At 40.0% G+C, this 19834-nt stretch overlaps 1 protein-coding gene across 1 annotated transcript; it reads left to right on the forward strand.

The window, feature by feature from the left end:
- Positions 1–1290: 1290 nt before the first annotated feature.
- On the forward strand, positions 1291–15466 carry xpo5 (exportin 5; the record flags this gene model as incomplete). Its single annotated transcript, XM_083923425.1, has 33 exons — positions 1291–1431; positions 2769–2890; positions 2974–3046; positions 3168–3305; positions 3895–4077; positions 4630–4656; positions 4773–4958; positions 5409–5485; positions 5582–5626; positions 5753–5843; positions 5973–6056; positions 6192–6317; positions 6398–6488; positions 6576–6704; positions 7558–7673; positions 7786–7941; positions 8188–8229; positions 8319–8408; positions 8515–8714; positions 8810–8912; positions 9156–9337; positions 9779–9879; positions 9980–10076; positions 10182–10315; positions 10446–10546; positions 10657–10703; positions 11336–11448; positions 12268–12327; positions 12493–12587; positions 12680–12787; positions 13533–13670; positions 14851–15015; positions 15320–15466. Exons 1-33 carry the CDS (start codon positions 1330–1332, stop codon positions 15464–15466), a joined length of 3669 nt encoding a protein of 1222 aa, XP_083779551.1. The 5' UTR covers positions 1291–1329.
- Positions 15467–19834: the final 4368 nt, after the last annotated feature.

Here is a 19834-nt window from a genome sequence, read left to right on the forward strand (position 1 = left end):
TATGATGCCAGAAAAGTAAAAGAAAATGCCAGAGTCCTGTATGTCTGATACGGAAGAAGTTTAATTGACCAAGGAGAAATAGAAGAGTCATCAACACAAAGTAGTGCGTGAAGCCACCTCAATTCTGAGGGTCAAACAGCAAAGATCAGAATCTTATAGCAAGAGGAGATGTGTAATCATCGCATTGGCTTTAATGGATAAACATGGCATTAAAGTCATGAGTGTTATTAAAGTGACGTCAGTGTTATCATTTAAGTCTGTAACTGCCTGCAGAGTCAGATTGAAGGCGCCAAGGGAATCGTGGCCTTGGCAGGCTCCGGGGAGTTTTCAGGGCAGCTTGACTGACACAGAAATAATCAGAACAGAAGCCCATATATACGAACAAGGATTGGACGTTAACCAAAACTGTCTAGGGAAAAAGGTCATTCTCCCTGTCAAGACATGTGTTCCTTTAAATGTCAACTTCCTCTAATTTCTTACAGGCTGGAATAACTACGAATCAGAAGAACAAATTAATAAATGTAATAAACCAATATGTTGTGAAATAATTTGATGAGCTCAAAGGTAAGGTGGTGGTAATTGATGACTTAACTCCACTGTCATGAAAAGTAACATTAGGAAACAATTGTCATAAAGTCACAATGGAATAAAAACAGAAGCTGAAACAGCATGTTATTATAAGTTTATTTAAGAATTATACAATTTCTCTATAAATAATATTTATTTTCTAAATAATTTGTGCATTTCTATGATCATTGGGAGTCTTTCGGTTATCAAGGCAAGGCAAGGCAAGTTGATATAGCACCTTTCAACAACAAGGTAATTCAAAGTGTGTTAGATAAAACATTAAAAGCATTGGAAAAGGAACACATAAAATGACATTCAGATAAAATAATTACAAAAACATAAAAATAAAAACAAGACAAACAAACAGTAACAACAATAATTTTGAGTATAATAAAACCAAGAATATCAAAGGAATATGAGTTGATGAGTGCAGTGTAATCAGTTAAAGTGTTATGTTTACTGAAAGGCAGTAAGTCAGACATTGTATTTATTGTAAACTCAGAAGTGATCTCTCTTTCAGTACATAGACGATCTTTAAAAAACAAATGCAAAAAAACCCAAAAACGTCCTTTTGACTACAACTCCCGGGATTCCCATTCTACGGCGAGCGAAAGGCTCAAACGCGCAGGCAGCACATTTTGTGCACGTTGGTCGACGTCGGTAGCTCCCTGAGCGCATACTCACATTGCTGTCGTGCAGGTGTTTTGCATAAGGGAGCTCCTCGCTTTCGTCTTTACAGTGAGACAGACGCTACCTGAAGTCATGGCTGACCAGGTGGCCGCAACGTGTGAGCAGCTCATCAAAGCTGTCAACGTGATGATGGACGCAGAAACGGGACAGATTTACCGACTGGAGGCCCTGAAGGTAGCACCGTTATGGATTGCTCAGCTAGCTGCTAGTTAGCTGAGCTAGTCGTGAAAGTGGAATCAAGTAACCTGTTACCTGCGTAGCTGAATAAAAGTTTTTATCAGTAGGGCTAGTTGTGACATCGTTGCACATACAGTTAATTTATGTTTGTTTACGTTAGCTAAAGTTATGATGTTCCACAGCTAGCCGGTAGTTAACACGTTATGCTAGGATTATCACCTCACCACCACATCGACTGCCTACACGCGTTCATTCATTCATTCATCGCAACGGTAACATCTGGTTTCATACTGATAGGTCTGCAGAGGGTTATAAAACACAGACGTTGATTTAACAAGCTCTAACTACTCAACTAACTGTGTTGCTAATGGAAACGTTGCACCTAGCTTGAACTGCTGCTGGGGAACGTTCACGTGAGGTTATCTTTAGGAATCAGAAATCTTTATTGTCTCTTTTGTTTAGGACAGCGAAACACAGTTAAGCAGCTTTCAAGTGTTGGCAATATAAAGAGCACACATATAAAATAGTTAAATCTAAACATCAAGATAAATGTGTACACATATACAATGAGGTAAAATATAAAAATGGTGCGAAAGTAAGTGGAGGGTGAGTTTTGCACATTCAGTTCAGTTCTTAGAAAGGGGTGGGACGGAGGGAGAAGGGTTTTAGTGTCGGTGGGAAGAAGCTGTTTTTCAATCTTCTGGTTCTTGTTCTGATGGTTCTGTATCTTTTATACTTTTATACTTTATATAATAACTATGCCATTTAAGAATTTAACGGTTGAATATGTAGAATGAGCAGAACACCGTCATCTAGTTTCTCAAGATCGTAATCGCAACAATAAAAAATAATTCCAGTAGTCGGGTTGCAAGGTTGGTTAGCCGAATGTGTCAAGCGATCAGCCTGCTCCATGTCAAGTGATGAATCATTCATCATGAATCATCATTCCAGTCTACAGTAACTGCACCCAACAACAGACAACCCGCAATACCCAACGCTAATGGCTGGTACAATGCAAACAGAATGTGACAAAGTCATTGTCAAACCTGTCAAAATAATAAAAAATATAAATTCAGACTAAATACATTTTTTTTATGGAAAAGCAATACTTTCATTCTGTACCCCTCAAAACGCACTAGTTGTAATCTATATATGTTTAACTTTAGCTTTCAATAAATACATACTTTTACGTATTCAACCTTTAATGTAATGCTTCTGAGACTGACACATTACATACACAGCCGTATTAAGTCAAGTATTATTCTTTTTTAAACCTTATAAAATGCGGTTTGTATAGGTGTCTGTAAATAACAAGCTTTATTTTTTCGCAACAGTTTTGCGAGGAGTTTAAAGAGACGAGCTCCTTCTGTGTCCCGTGCGGCTTACAATTAGCTGACAAAGCCCAGCCAGCTGTAGTGAGACACTTTGGTTTGCAAATCCTGGAGCATGTCATCAAGTAAGTGTCGCATAGAAATCAAGTAATGTTATAACAAAATAATTACGTGATGTATATTGAAAGAAAGCTTATGTGTCTCGCAGATTCCGGTGGAACAATATGCAACAGCGAGAGAAGGTCCAGTTGAAAGAGTGTGCCATGCAGCTGTTGTCGAAGGTGAGTGTGATAGTAATAGGCTGTTAACAACATAACCATCTGTCCTGTGGTTCAGTTGAAACATACACTCTGTGCTGTCTGTCATAGACACTTATCTGACACTTGTTTGGGGTCTTATCAGGGTACTCATCCTATCCTGGAGGAGGAGAGCCATATCAAAGATGTCATGTCACGAATCACTGTGGAAATGATAAAGAGAGAATGGCCTCAACATTGGCCAGATATGCTGAAAGAGATGGAGGCTCTCGCTGGTCATGGCGTAAGTAACTTGTATAGTGCTATAGTTAGTTACTGCATATCTGTCTTTTCCTTTTCCTGACAGCTTGCATGCAGTTTGAATAAAATTATGTAATCATTTGCATGCAAATAAATACCGGTCGAGGATTAGTCGTTAATTTTCATGTGGCATCATCATGCCGGTATATTGTCATCTTTCAGCAATTATGAATCTAAACACTATCATTTCCACTTGATTGTGTTATCAGCGCAAACTATATTCTCGGCCGAAAGATAGAATAGAATAGAATTACTTTAATGATCCCAGACTGGGAAATCATTTTGTAACAGCAGTAGTGGGTCAGCAAATAAAAACTTTGTACATAAAATAAATAGAATCAAATATATACATAGTGTATATATACAGTGCACAGTGTGCTATAAACAATAAACAATAATAATATATACAACAAAATATGCAAAATATACTATAACAAGAATATATACAAAAAAGAGGTGAGAGAGTTATTATAAACAGTGATGGAAAGATGCAGCCCTTTTAAATCTGTTACGGAATTGTAATGTAAAACGTAAGTAAATAATGTAAAATAAAAATGTATATGCTTTCATAGGAGTCACAGACTGAGCTGGTGATGTTGATCCTGTTGAGGCTGGCAGAGGATGTGATCACCTTCCAGACGCTGCCCACCCAGCGACGCAGAGACATCCAGCAGACACTCACCCAAAACATGGAAAGCATCTTCAGCTTCATGATGGCCATTCTGCACGTAAATGTGGAGGACTACCGTAAACTGGTCAGTGGGGTCTTAAGTTTGTGGAGTTTTACTTTTTTTTTTTTCTTGAAATAAGTTGAATTAATATTAGTTTCTCAGTGTTTTACGTCTCTTAGCTATTGGCACTAGGGCTGGGCGATATGAAGATATATATATAGTCAAAAAGATATAAAAAAATGTCTGTTCTATCTGTCATTTCTATCGCAATGTTGAAAAAACAGCAGTCAAATGTTTGTACAACACTTTCCATTCTGATCCTTGCACATTATGTTAAGTTTACACTGAAGTTCTTAATAAAATCAGAATCATTACTTTTGTACTTTTGAAGTTTTAAATTCACACAGCACAAAAAAATAGGATTCACCATGTTGTTATTTCATATAGACATTTATGTTTTTTATTTATTGAATTACCAGAAAACATGCTATATCGTGAAATATATGGTTGTCAGGATATGAAATAACTAATATTTGGATCAAGGATTTTGGCCATATGGCTGAGCGCTAAATTTAACAGTGAAGTGGTAATGAGTTGACATTTGCCTGATTTTATTATGTTTTCTTTTTGTTCCAGAAAGGGTCACCTGCACACGAACTGCAGGTGAGAAAACGGCACCTTTTCTCTGCTCTAAAAGGATTCTTGTTTAGAGTTGGGTTACTTCAGTGTCATACTCTTCTTTCCCATTTCCCTTTGCGCCCTTCACTTTCCACTCACAGGCCAGAGCGCACTGTCGCGTCGCTGTGGCTACGCTGAATACTCTTGCAGGCTACATAGACTGGGTGTCACTGGTGTACATTACTTCCGGGAACTGTCATCTACTGGAGATGTTGTGTTTGCTGCTGAGTGAACCGGATCTGCAGCTGGAGGCAGCAGAGTGTCTGCTCATCGCTATCAGCCGGAAGGTGAGTCGCAGGGAAAACCGTGCCGTTGAAAGACCATGTTTAAGCCATGATTGATAACTGCAAAGACATTCATCTTTCAGTTCCATCTAATTCATCGCTGTTTGTCAGATAGTTACTACTGTATGATATATTAAAAAATATCTTACCAAATTTGAAGATATTTGTTGGGATAATTTGGTTCTGGAAAGAAGTGGTGCAGATTTAGAGCAATAGCGCTACCATGTGGCTATTTATGACATTTATTTTGGCTCTTAACTCCTGAACGGAGTCTTTGTCACAGGATTCCTACCAATTAATTTTTTTCATGACACTGAAGATATGCCTTACCCTAAATTGTAGAAGTGTAGACCGGATGAGTCATGCCACAGTATACTTAGTTACAGCCTAGAAAGTTCACATTAAATTAAAAATAATAAGTCATTTGTAATAAATGATGTCATTCTGCCACAGGGCAAGCTGGAGGATAGGAAGCCATTCATGCTGCTGTTTGATGATGTGGCCATCCACTACATCCTTTCTGCAGCCCAGTGAGTACAACTGCTTCTTCCCATCAACCCTCTTTTTAAAGGCTTCAACCTACCATTGTGACTGCTATTGAATGGTTTGTGTCTTTCTGGTTACAGGTCAGCAGACGGACTGGCTATATGTAAGAAATCCTCTGAATCACAGTAAGTATTGTGACGAATCTGCCTACCGTGGAGCGCAAAGAGATATAAAAACAGTCATAAAAGCACATAGAAGTAAGTTTATTGAGCACCTAGCTGTGGCTTATAGTCCTGTGTAAATACCTGCAGAGCAGTGGAGGTGATGGAGCGCCGTTACAGTTTCCTGAAGAGGCTGTGTCAGGTCCTGTGTGCTCTGGGAGGCCAGCTGTGCTCGTTAGTGGTGAGTTTGTCTAGATTTGAGAAAAAAATTAGAATTTCTGTGTCACATTGGCACACGTGTTGTGTAAAATCTTAAAAGCCCATCTTAACAATATAGACTTCTTGCTTAAATATCATGTTCTCTCCACAGGGTTCAGATGTAGAGGTTGAGGTACCTGCGAATCTCAGCAAGTACATGGAAGCCCTTTTAGCCTTCACTACACATTCTAGTCAGGTGAGACCACAATCACTTTTTAATGGACTTCAAGCCTTCACCACTAAATCCTTTTGTTGAAGACCACATTCTAATCAATTAAACATTAATCTTTCAGCTGTGTTTGATCTTTCTTGGGATTTTTTTCCCCTGCAGTTTTTAAAGTCATCTACTCTGCCCACATGGGGATCTTTGTTCAGGCACGAGGCTCTGTCAAAGGAGGCAGTTGTTGTGGAGATGGCCGTTAAATACCTCAGAGCATCTATGATCAACCTAGTCAAGGTGAGACGTCATGTCAGTGCTGACATTGCTAAAGGTACATGGAAGCCAAACGGGTGTTGAGGTTTTACCTTTCCCTCCAGGCTGGATTTCCATCTAGACACGATAACACGAGTTGCGAGTATTCCCGCGTGGACTTTGACAGCGACGAAGACTTCAATTCGTTCTTTAATTGTAAGTATCATAGATTCAGCCTCACTTAAGATCAGTACTCTTTGTTATCCCCTGATGTTTTTCACAGCGTATGTTCATGCTTAACAGCTTTTCGAGCGCAGCTGGGAGAGGTGGTGAGGATTGCGTGTCGCATTGTCCCTCTGGAGGCTTTCCAGATAGCAGCGGAATGGTTACAGTATCAGATCGCCAGCCCTATTGATACCGGGGCTACCACATGTAAGTGTTTGTTCTCATTCCTGACACATGTTGGGGAGGATTTTTCTGTACATTAGCAGTCGGTTTGGTTCATTTAACACGTAAAATTTGTAGCAATATGGAACTAAATTTGGGCTTAGAAAGAGGTTAGATTCACTAAGGCACTCCCCACAGACCACTAAGGTACAGTTTTGATAGTGATGTAGGAATGTGTTAACCTGACTCTCGCCAGATGAATTTTGTTCTGCGTTGCTTCACTCGTCCATCTAAGATCGCTCCATAGCAAAGTGATTTCAGGAGGCTGGGCCTTATCAAAAATCCTTGCAAATGATTGGATAAACCACTTGTCCGTCATCTTTATTGACGTACTACTTCAACCTCTGGCATGGAAAGCAACCCATGACGCTGATTAGAGAGACAGGCGAAAACATCGTTTCCACAAACAAAGGCCTTCAGAGCCGTTCTCTGGTGTTCTTTAAAAGAAGAAAAATTTGCGAGATTTGACACACGGATGTAATGGCAGCATCGATGTTGACGCCTGCTTCCGCGACGCGAGCCGCCATTGTTGTCTGAATCACAAACAGTCGCTTCTCTGCTATGTCACATCTATAAAACCCAGCCCGGCGGTCCTGATTTGCATGACCATTTTTTTGCCGACCCTGAAATCCCTCTGTAATGGAGCGATCCCAGATGGTTGAGTAGAGTTAGGCGGATACAAGACAGAAGCAAGGCGGAACGAAAGTCCTCTGGTGATAGTCCGGTTACGAATGTGTATGCTTGAGCAAAATATAATTGGACAAGGTTTAATTTACACGTTGCTGGTCATGAATTCTTGCATTGAATTTACTTGATGTCTCTCTCTGCACCGCACTAGCTAAATCTGCTGAGGGCCTGTGCTCCCTCCTCTCCCCATCAGTGGTCCAGTGGGATGCAATGACTGTCTTTATGGAATGTACAGCCACACAGATCTTCAGAAATCTCGAGGAGGAGGTAACAGGAACAATGTAAAATAGCCAAAACAAAACAGTGTGAGGGGGAAAAAACAATGTCGATTATAATGATCTGAAGCCCCCCCCCCCCCCCCCCCCCCCTTATTGTGTAGAAGTTGCCCGTAGATCAGAGCATGGAGCTGCTGCAGGCCGTGCTGAACTACGAAACCAAAGACCCGCTCATCTTGTCCTGTGTGCTCACCAACATCTCTGCCCTCTTCCCGTTTGTCACACAAAGACCGCACTTCCTGTCACAGGTCCTTTATAAGGTCAGCTGAGTCATTATTGGTCACAACATATTATTTATGTGCATCTACCAAACAACTATTTTTATTGTTGTATCATATACCCGCAGGTGACACATGGCTATCAATTTTTTAAAAGAAATTTCCATTGTCACATAATATTGTATGTATTATGTTGCTGCACCTGCAGTTTCAGCAACACATTTTAAAATGCAGTTTGATTCCGTTAATAACAAGTATTTATCATATTTGATTCATTTGTCCCTACAGCTGTTTAAAGCCATCACTTTTGAGGTTGGTCAGGAAAGTAAGGTGAGTTTGCCTTCACAAAACCAAATGCCGTCACCTTTCCTCCTCCGTCACATCCAAAACTAAATATTTTCCCCGACTGATGTCTTCAGGCACCTCGGACCCGAGCTGTAAAGAACGTGAGGAGGCACGCCTGCTCTTCCATCATCAAAATATGCCGGGATTACCCACAGATCATCTTGGTAACTGTCCATGTTTCCCAGTTATACCCCATTGTATCCCACATGCTTTTATGCACAATGACATCATTTCTTTCTTTTTTCTCTACCTCTCTCTCTCTCTGTGCAGCCTTGTTTTGACATGTTTTACAATCACGTGAAGAAGCTGTTCTCAGGCGACGCGACGCTAACTCACTTGGAGAAATGTTCTCTGATGGAAGCTCTGGTGCTCAGCAGTAACCAGTTCAAAGACTTTGCGAAGCAGAAGGCTTTTGTAGACGAACTGATGGCTTCAGTGGCGGCAGAATGGACCTCGGATGAGATGAGGCAGTGCGTGCAGTTTCTATCTGTTCCCCTCAAATTGTACATGCCTTTCTTCAATTTCATGGCAGATAGTGATATGTTATGTCTTCTTTGTGTTTCAGCGTGCTGTGGGACCCTGCCGTGTTCATGTCTTTTACTGGCGCTGATAAGGTGGTCACTGAGCAAAGTAAAGAAGCAGACACAGCAGGCCTTAATAGGGGGCGGGTAAGTGCGTAGGTGTAGACTGAGTTAGTATGCGAGTTCCAAGGACTGTAGTATTTCTGTAGCCTTTATATTCAAGTTAATTTAAGTTTTGCGAGGGGAGATGGCTCCAGCCCCCCGCGACCCCGACAGGGTCAAGCGGTTGAAGATGAATGAATGAATGAGGGGAGATGGATGAAGATACAAAATGTTTGTAGTCAGCTAACATTTATTTAACTTTTTCTCTTCTTTTTGGCTTTCCTGTAGTTGAGTTTCTGCTTGTATGCCATGTTGGGGGTGGTAAAGCGGGCACGCTGGCCTGCAGACCTGGAGGAAGCCAAGGCCGGTGGTTTCGTAGTGGGCTACAGCCCCACTGGAGCTCCCATCTACAGGAACCCCTGCACTGCCCAGTTTCTTGTTTTGCTGCCCAACCTGCTGGCTTTAATCCGGTACGTCAGTCTGTTTACACTGTTTCTTGCGTTACTCCTTTTTATACCAAAAAAAACTTCAAACGTAAAACCTGATGATGATATTATGCCTATATCAGGTTTTGTACACATTATATGGGTATGGCATATTTTTCGGTTACACTACACATGTTATAGAAATGGGTTTGACCTTGATTTTTAGATGGGACATGCGTGTGGGTAATTAGTGTAAAATGATTATCAGTATGTCTAACAGTGTGTCAATTAAGGTTTGGTACCTGGAATTCGGTACCACTTCTCAACGGTACCTTTTTTTCCAGTACTTTCTCGTTATAATAACAAAAATGTAATTTCAGTTGTAAAACTAAGTCCAACCTATTTCTCTTATCGGTACCCTACCCTTGTGTCAATAATACTTCCGGGCATTATACTGATCTCTCTCTTCCTAATTCCTCACCGCAGGACTCACAACAGTCTGTTCACGCCAGAGAACATGGCTCGTCTGAGTGAGACTTTCTCCCGGGCCCATGAGGTGATGGATGCAGAGAAAAATGTTGTTCTTGGTAAGTGGAGCTCTCTGCACATGCTTTTTTTTTTTCTTTAAATGAGCCATCATCTGAAAAGCTTGTGGTTAAAACCTTCTAAATATGTTCTTCTCTCCAGGTCTCTCTCAGCATCTTCTGGATATTTATGACTCTCCTGTGTATAGAACCAACCTGGAGCGAATGCAGGGATTTTTCACCACATTGTATGACAACTGGTGAGGATTCTCCCCCCCCAAACATTTCTTTTGTATAGTTTATACCTGCCACATGCTGCTGTAGATTAAATTCTACCTCCTCTCCTGCTTTCTTTATCTCCGTAGCTTCCAAGTCCTGGGAAATGCAGGTGTGTCCCTGCAGCAGGAATTCTACACCATTGAGAGGTTGGCTGAAGAAATATCCGGCTCTGCTTTTGTCTCCCTCGATCACGTACCTGACCACAGACTTCGCCCAATGATACATATCCCTACTTGCTTTTACTTCTTTATTCAGTGGTTTGATATACTTAGGTGTAAAATATACTACTTTAAATGAACAATGCTTAGCTAATTCTGAATGTCAACATGGAATTTTCTTAACCACAAGTGTACGGGTGTTTGTGAGGCAGTTGGTGCTATCATGTCCTCAGGACTACTACAACAGTCTACTCTGCCCCCTGCTGGGACCTCTGTTCACCTACATGCTGCAGGTCAGATCACCACACTCACAATAATATTAACATTAGATACATTTCATTCTTTCAGTCACTGTTGTTTTTGTTGCTAAATCTCATGGCCTTGCTCCTGTTTCATACGCCAGAGACTCAACGTCAAGTGGCAGGTCATCAACCAGAGGACGTCTGCCAAGTAAGTGGTGGAATAATGTTATAATTGTTTCAGTAATATAATTATAATATATACATCTGAAAGGAATACATGAGAAATAAATTGTGCTTGTAAGATACTTTTTTGACTAAGAAAAAAAAGATTTCAGAATGATAAAGAATGAACTAAAAACATAACATAAAATAAAATAAATGTATGATAGAGGAATCTGTTAGCTACCTAACAATGAATTATGGAGATGGGGTGGGATTCTAAAAAAAGTCTAATCTTTTTCCCACTCCTTTTCAGACATGTTAAAAAATAAGAAAAAATGCTATTTGTGTATCTCTATGCTCTCTAGTTGTGTAATATTATTTTCTATATTCTTTTTGACATCTAACTCTAAAAGTACCCCCTCTTCAGTTAAGAGGGCTGTGATTGAGTCACAATTGAACATATTAATTGAAAACTTAAGTTGAATGTTCGAAATACAAATCACAATTCAAATTATATTCCAGTATTTTGTTTAACCGTAGAACATGTATTCAAACGTAAAAAAAAAAAAGTGAATCTTCTCCAATCACTTTTAAGTTTCTATTTAATGTTAACATATCTTTGACCACTCTCGAACTGGGTTTGTGGATTTACTGGTAACCTGTTTGTTGTGTTTTTAGTGGCGAAGATGAGGAGGAAGAGGCGGTGGTGTGTCAGGATAGTCAGGTGACACAGGAGATGCTGGAGGAGCAGCTGGTACGCCTGCTATCCAGGGAGGTGCTGGATCTTCTCGGTAAGTTTCAGCATCTCCAGTAACTTCTCCTATTTACGTAAAGTATGGCAAACAGTTGTTGTGTTAGACAGAACTAAAAGGGAATTATAATCTGAAAACAAATTAAGGTGTGGCAAGACACAGGACAAATGCACACTTGATTTAATAATTATTTGTTTCTTGGAAACAAGATGTTGCTATAAACAGATTTTTTTTATTTAAATTGGAGTTGACAGTGAAATAAGTGCTAGCTAGCGTTGCATTGAGAACTATGCGCCAGCCACTTTGCATTTATTGGCACAAGTACGGGTTTACAATGCAATATTTAATGCAAAAGTGAGTTCTTTTTTTTACAATGATCTAACACTTGTTTTATGATGGCAATATAATGTCTCTGTCGAACCCTGCTGTAAAGCGCAGCATGAAGCTCGGGGCTTATTTCTTAATACTGCTAATGCACTTCAGTCATGTGGTAATGTTGTTTGTGCCAGCAGGCATCAGGAAAGTGCAAATATCAGCCATAATTCCTGGATAGAGTTGACTCTACAAATTGTGGTAGATACGCCTGTGTTCCTTCCAATAGGATTTGTCTTGAGTGACTAACAACCTGCTGCCTAGGCTTAAAATTATTAACCTCCACTGTGCGCTCCCAAGCTAAAATAGCCAAGACACTGAGCTATGAGGGTGTTTTAATGTTGCGTATTGAGAAGGTACTAAAAAATATGGGATTTTCAGCAGATAGCAGACAACTGTCTGATCAGCATTGACACAAAGGTCCAAGTGTAAACCGAGTGGAGTTATTGAGGGGCCATAATACTTCTCTTTTTTCTTCTCTTCTAGCTGTGAGCTGTATTTCCAGAAAAGTGGCCGAACCAGCTGCAAACAAGGAGGAAATGGAGGGTAAGACTCAAATTAAAAAACATTTGAATCAATGGATACATTTTATGACTATATACGCTTACCACATCAACACAACAAAGACCCGCATTCCTAATGACACAGCAAAACGAGACAGGAAAACCGTTTGTTTTTGTCGTCACTTTGCTTGAAAATGTGCTCTTGTAGAGGAAGACATGATGACGGATTCAGTGCAGGCAGCGACTCCTGCCCAGCCCACAGAGGAGCTGACCCAGCTGGGAAAGTGCCTGATGAAACACGAGGTCAGCCCTAAGGCACATACCATTCAGAGGACAGCATGGCCGCTCATCAAAGGCTCATTAAATTCTCAATGTCTCTCTTTTTCTTTGCCCAGAACATCTACATGACCCTGTTGACCCTCTCCTTCACCTCTCTGTCGTGGAAGGACGCCACTAGCTGTCACCGCACTGCTTCTATGGTCTGCTGGACACTCCTGCGGCAGGTAGCACACTCAGCAAATGTTTAATATAAGCCTGGATCTTTCTTTTTTTTTAATCCCTAATGTCACACTTTCCTTCTAAAGGATATGGATGGGCATATTCTAGATTTTTGTTAATGTCCACAAATCCCATGAAAAGACCAGAACCAACAGTGTGTTAGTTTGTTGGTTGACTTCTTTACACTGGCTGTGGCTCTCAGCACCTGTTATCTTTAAAAGCGGTGCACAAGTATATACTTTCATGTTTTTTTTAAAGGCTAAATCATTTCCTGGAACAGCTGGGCACTGTGGGTTTTAGCTCATGTTTTTCAGACTAGAGGAAATAGTGTTTGGGGCTATTTTCAGTCTCAGATTTGGTGCTTCGGTGAGTATTTTCAGACAAGTTTTTAGGATTGACTACTACGCTAAATTACACTTATGAAGGAACATCTGCATCCAGCACAACAGTACGCCTCATTCATATGTTGTAACATGATTTATTGACAACAATGGAAGTCAACAATACAGGAATAAGCTGCTTCAGGTTTTGGATGCACAGTTAAATACTTCATGTATTTTCATTTAAACCCTTGTCACCTCTCCGACTACTAATGTGTTTATAACCCTTTTTAATGCATGCACTCATTATGCTTTTGCAGTGTCATCAGTGTAATTTATTTAATGTTTCAGTTAATACTCTGTGTGTCTTGAAATGGGGCTGTAAAAAGTATCTTACCACATTTCCCACATCCACTCTGTGTCTCTTCAGGTCGTGGGGGGCAATCTCCTTCCCGAGGCGGTCACATGGTTCTTTACCAGTGTTCTGAGGGGCCTTCAGATTCACGGGCAGCATGAGGTCTGCAACTCTACCCTCTCTCAGCTGGCTATGCTCATCTATGAAAACCTGGTGAGGCTCTGTCATATCTGCTCTTCATTTTTTACCTTAGTTTGGTCAGTTTTTTCTCCAATGGTTAAAGAAGTCACCTAGGACTGCAACTAACTATTATTTTCATTTTCCATTCACCTGCCCATTGTTTTCTTCATTGTTCTGTTTATAAGATGTCAATAGTGAGAACTGTCCAAGCCGTGCCCAAACAGATGCCTGTGCACATGCACGTAAACCCACCAGTGCATGTGCAGTTGTCTGGTTCCAGTCTCACTGTGACAGCAATATTAAATATTAAAGATGTATTTATTTTTGGGGTGCACATCTTGCTGTTTGCTGTCCGTGTATTCTATGTTAAAAAGTGGTTGCTACTGATGCCAGCCAAAGGCCAAGAATTGGTTGCCAATTTCTCAAAATGGCAACTGTCGAGTGCCGGTTCAGTTATGTATCATAAAGAAAATCCTCATATTTTATAAGCTGTAATGTGTGAATATTAGGGATTTTTGTATGGAAAATTACTTTATTTTAATAATAATAATTCCATAATTATTTCAGCACTGAAGCCATAGTACAATTTTTTTCTAAGGCGCACGCAAACTGTCCATTCATACCGTGCTTCGCGGCTAACGTCTAGTTCTTTTGACCAATGCGAGTACACCTGTTCCGCGCACAGGCACGACGCACTTGCCAGCCGCGGCCCAGTTGTGAGAGGTGCACAGATGCACATGTACAGGCACGAGCATGCGCACGTGTACAAGCGTGCTCAATGACTGCGGTCCTGATGTCTGTTTATATGCGACGTTGCCCCGCGACAGACATTTAAGCGGTTTGCAGTGATCTGTTGTGGAGGTGGAGTGTTTACTGCAGATTTGGTCAGATGAAATGTTCAAAAACAGTCAGACAAAACTAAATCTCAGAGCGGTGATGACCTATAAAGCAAGAAGCCATCGAGCCCAACCCAGGTGCACTTGCACTCATTACTTGAAATGATCTGGGCAGCAGCACGGTTGTTTCTTGCTTATATATATATTCTTGCGGGGGAAGAAGGAGGGGGGACAATCACGATGAAGCAGGGGGCTGGGTACGAATGGACAGTGTGAGTGTGCCCTTAGAGGTATAACATAGAAGTTTAATTTGTGGGACTTTCATGTTAATTCCTGAAAATGCATCTCTTAATCTCCTTTCTGCCTGTCTGTTTTAGCGGCCTCGCTATGTAGAGCTGAGGGCAGTGATGGCCCAGATCCCAAACATCAGTGTGGAAGCTCTGGAACAGTATGATCGCAGGCTCATGGACCCCAATGCCCAGAAGTTTGGAGACAAGAAGAGGAAAGACCAGTTCAGGAAGCTCATTGCAGGAACTGTTGGGGTAATGCCACATTTAGCCACTAGAGAGAAGTGCTTCTCTATTATATTCCACTGTAGACCGCTCATCTGAAGTGACCAGAGACACTGGACCTAACCGTGCAAGTCATTACTCAGCAGTGTGTGATTCTGGCTTTGCTGTAAATCTTTTGTGCTCAACAGCAAAAATGTGCAGCAGCTCAACGGGGCTGTACAATCTAATGAAATTCTTTCTCGTAGATCTCTGGATAGCTGTTTAACCGCTCCCCTCTCTCTCTCTCTCTCTCTCTCTCTCTCTCTCTCTCTCTCCCTCCCTCCCCTGCCAACAGAAAGCTCTGTGCCAGCAGTTCAGGAAGGAGGTTCATATCCGGAATCTTCCATCCCTCTTTAAAAGGCCGAAGCCAGACAAGGATGTAGAGGACAGTGAAGTATTGGGCTTGGCAGCTCTCTTCTCCCCGGAGAACATTACTCTGTAGGGAACACATAGTGGTTCTAATGGACTTCATACTGACTGAAGACGGGAGTTATGGGTACAAACCAGGGTTTCCCTCACCACCCTCCAGCTGGGGGCAGTGCGAATCTAACCAACATACCTGTCAACGCTGCTGTATTTTAATAGATCATCTTTAATTTCAACCCTCATCGTGCCACTGCACCGCACACACTGTAAATAATATCTTTCCACAAGTCATTTGTGTTGTATCACACAGTTGATCACTTCACACTTTTTTTACATTCCCTCGCTCATACCAATAAAGGAGGTATATGGGCTATGGAAATGTACATTTTTCAGATTGAAGAATGGTCTGTGTCAGATTGTGTTAAAAGGGGGACAACTGTCTCCCAAATCCAAAAAAATAGACCGCTGAAATTCAAATTTGTGTTGTCATCAAGTTAAACGTCTGAACTTCTCCATAGACAATGAATTGTGAAAGACGTTATAGATGACTGAGAGCCCCCAGGGGAATGTTCTGAGTATATAGGAACCTTTTTCTGTTTCAGAACCGAGAACGCTACAATAAAATAAAGCTCATTTGGGTATAAAAAAAAGGAAAAAAGAAAACATAACATCAGTCTCACATTCATTGTCTATGGAACAGCTCCATGCTTTATACTTAACTTAATTACAAGTTTGAGACTTTCTGGCTTTGAGAGTAGGTCATGTTCACAAATAGTTCTTTCTTCCTACTTTCTTAGGCTATATGAATAGTATGCATGAATTTTGAAACTGAGCGTTGTTCCCCTTTTAAGAGACAATCTCAATATAGTAGACTAACTGTTAATATTTTCTCTGCACCAGAAGCTTTATTGAGCCTCAAAACTATCTTGAAACAGGACGATTCTGTCATTTTGGGGCTTTTTGAATTTTATGGGGTAATATTTGCCTTACACAAGACGCATGTCCCATTTATGGGGCGAGAGAATCAAACTGAGAGCCCAGCTGTGGTTTGATAGTCAGCATAGAAATTGGAATCTAATGCTATTCAAACAAGCAAAGCCGGTATAGGCAATAGCCACAGGAGTAGCCTGTTAGGACGAAGTTGTGTGTGTGTGTGTGGCTTGTGGAGAGGTGGAGTTATAATTTGAGAGGTTAGTGTTGGCAGATATGTTGTGTGACCGTGCTGCTGCTGCTGTCGACGCTGGTCTATTCCTGGTCAAGAAGAAGAAGAAGAAAAATCTGAAGGATGTGCTTAAGGAGCCTCAGGTGCAACGTTCCCTTCGTTGGGGTGAAGAAAAAAGAAGCAGCTGGATTGTGTTTTTAAAAATTGTTATTGTAGATATAAATATGAGCGACCGTTTTCTAGTTTGCTGATATTACACAGTATTTGGTTTAGACAATGATGGTTTAGATTTTGCCAGTTCTTTATATCAGCATAACTCACACAGCCTGTTCTAATGCAGAGCACATAAACTACAAATAACAGCCACATTTTGTGCCAAAACACTCACATAGATGTTTGACAAACGTGCCAGACAATGTGTCTGAGATGCAGAAGCTAATGAGATGTAACTTTCATAAAGATTATTTAAGGGTGGACTCAACAACTAAGGTGGAGCTTAATCCAAGTCTTTCTATTGTTTTCTAGCTGTTCAGTTGCTGATTATTATCAGTTTGTTCTTGTTTTTCCAGCCATAAGGAAAGATGCATAAGCACTACATTCCTTCATTGTCCAAGGGATTGTTTTTAAGCATAATTCGATGGGTGTAATTTGCCTTTTGTTATGGTAGAGAGTGATTTGTTGGTGTTGTGTAGATTGAGATAAAAAATAAATGGTAATTTTTTTTATTTTGGTTTGTAGTGAGCCCCCTTTTAAATGCATTTTAGCCTGCTCTGGATTTCAGATCAAGTATTGCTGGAACAGTTACGAAGCTAGACTCTCCAATGATTTAATTTTCCTGTCTTTGTGATGATTGTTTGTTCACATGTGGCCATTTTTGAAAATGCTTGTTCAACACTAAAATTTTCTGTACAAAGAAAGAAAATGGACTTTTTTAAATTGAAGTGTGGTTTATATTATGTTGTTTTTATGCCTACGGGCTGGCTTTATGTTTTCTGGTTGTCCGCCCGTCCGTCCCATTCTCATGAAGTGATACCTTTGGAACGCCATGAGGGAATTACATTAACATCTGGCTCAAATGTCCAGTTGGACTCAAGGATGAACGAATTAGAATTTGGTGGTCAAAGGTCAATGTGACATCACATAAAACAGTATTTCAACAGAATTCAAAACTGTAAAGCAGGCATTCAGATGTAAGGTCCTTACTCCCCTAGTGAGGTAATTCTCATCTTTTAAAAATGTTTAGATCATGTGTGCAAGAAAACAGTTCCATCCTTGTTTTGCCAAGTCTTCATTTCACAATCTGTCCTAATATTTATTTGTGGAAATGCTTTAAGCATTTCCAACCTATAATATCCAAATCTTTATCGTTCTTATTATTCTTCCGTACATTTTTCAGTCGCCTCTAGCTGCTGCATACTTTCAGCTACAAAAAAACTTTATTATATGGAAATTATAATTTCCAGCTCCTTCAGCTGATTTTTTCTGCCTTTCATACCTTTTCATATATTCAGCCTTTTTAATATTTTTTTTCATAATGCAAACCAATGGAGATCAGCTAAAAATACTCTTAAACAAGCCCCTCTTTGAACCTCATAATAATATAATTGCACCTGAGAACAAATATTGCACCTTGTAGACAAAACATTGCACCTTGTAATAAAAATGCCCTCCCATTTCTCCTCTATTCTGTAATGATTCTACATCTGCCATTGAGGAAGAAACAAATGATAATCATCAGTTTCCCAAACATACATTTTCTAATCAACGGTGTACCTTTCAGAGGTTATTATATCATGAAGGAATATTGAACGAAGGAGAGACTTTGTGAGCATACTCGTAAAAGCAGTTGAGACTCCGGGTCGGTAGGGGGCGGTAAGGCGCTATCTGCTGTTCGCCAACTGCCGTAAAACACTATAATGAGCTGTAAAGAGAATCACAACGAAGAAGAACGTTGTTGATCATGGATGCTTGTGGTATGTGATGATATTGTTATTATAAAATGTATTGGGAAGGAATAAAACGAATGCATGCATATTTAATATTCATGGTCAGTTGCTATGAAACTGTGGGGTTGCTATAGAAACAGGAGTGAACCTGCTCGTCATATTAACTAGTTAAGCTACTTAACTTACAATATTTGCATACACACACACACACACACAATACAATAATCAGTTAGTAAAATATACTACTCAACTCAATACTTAAAGTATTTACAAAGTAGTGCTTAAAAGTTGCATCAATTGTAATAGGATTGTAAGTACTACCTTTGATACTTATGATACATTTTATTGATAAAATTAACGAAATAAAAGTGTAAATGTAAGAATGTTACCTTTGAATTGTGTGCGTGCTATTGTTACTTTTACCAATGCACATTATCATAATTATTTTTCTACTTCTACTCTTGTTTATGTAACTGTCATTGCTGTTGACTGTAAACAATCCTGACAGTCTCCTTAAATTTGGGCTTCATTTATTTAAAGAGCAGTTTATTCAATATGTTCTGTATTAGCTTGTTCCTGCTTGTTAACGCTGAATCATGGTTAGTAAAAGGGTAAAACACATGTACGTTTAAATGGCAGCACCTTGACATCAATATACAGCAGCGTACTGTGTGTATCAGTTAATGTTTGACTCACTGTGACATATTTGTTATCACCAACTGCTTTACTTTCGACAAGGAATTTCTTAAGCTCACTCAAAGCTCGGCTGCATGAATTGTTTTGTAATTACATTTTCTGTGGTGTATAAAAGGTTTATTATTGGATGATGTTAGATATCCGATGTCTATCTTAATGCAATATTTATATGCCCATGTGTAAATTAAAGGAGTTGCTGTAATAAAGAACTGCAATGATTAGTCCATTAATTGATTAGTCGTTAGGAAGAAAATTATTCTACAGCCATTTTAATAACCAATTCATTGTTTTGTCATTTATCAAGCGCTATCTGGTTACAGCTTTTCAGATGTGATGTTTTCAGGGTTGGCAGTTCACTGAATATCATTGGTTTTTGGATTGTTAGTCAAGCAAAACAAGAAACTGTAATATGGCACCTTGGGCTGTTTTTTTTTGTATTTATTTAAACTATCAATTAATTTAGAAAATAATAACAATAAAAAATATTGATAATGAACTGATAATCATCAGCGTCAGTACTGTGAGTAACCATCCTGTCCACACTGGCTGTGAATAGATCCTTTCCTAGCCCACAAAACAAAACCCCACCCACGCTACACAGCGTCTCAGGATTCTGTGTAACCAATTCTGTCAAGTACAA

Source organism: Echiichthys vipera (assembly GCF_963691815.1).
Source record: "Echiichthys vipera genome assembly, chromosome: 11".
In the NCBI taxonomy this organism is placed as follows: domain Eukaryota; kingdom Metazoa; phylum Chordata; class Actinopteri; order Perciformes; family Trachinidae; genus Echiichthys; species Echiichthys vipera.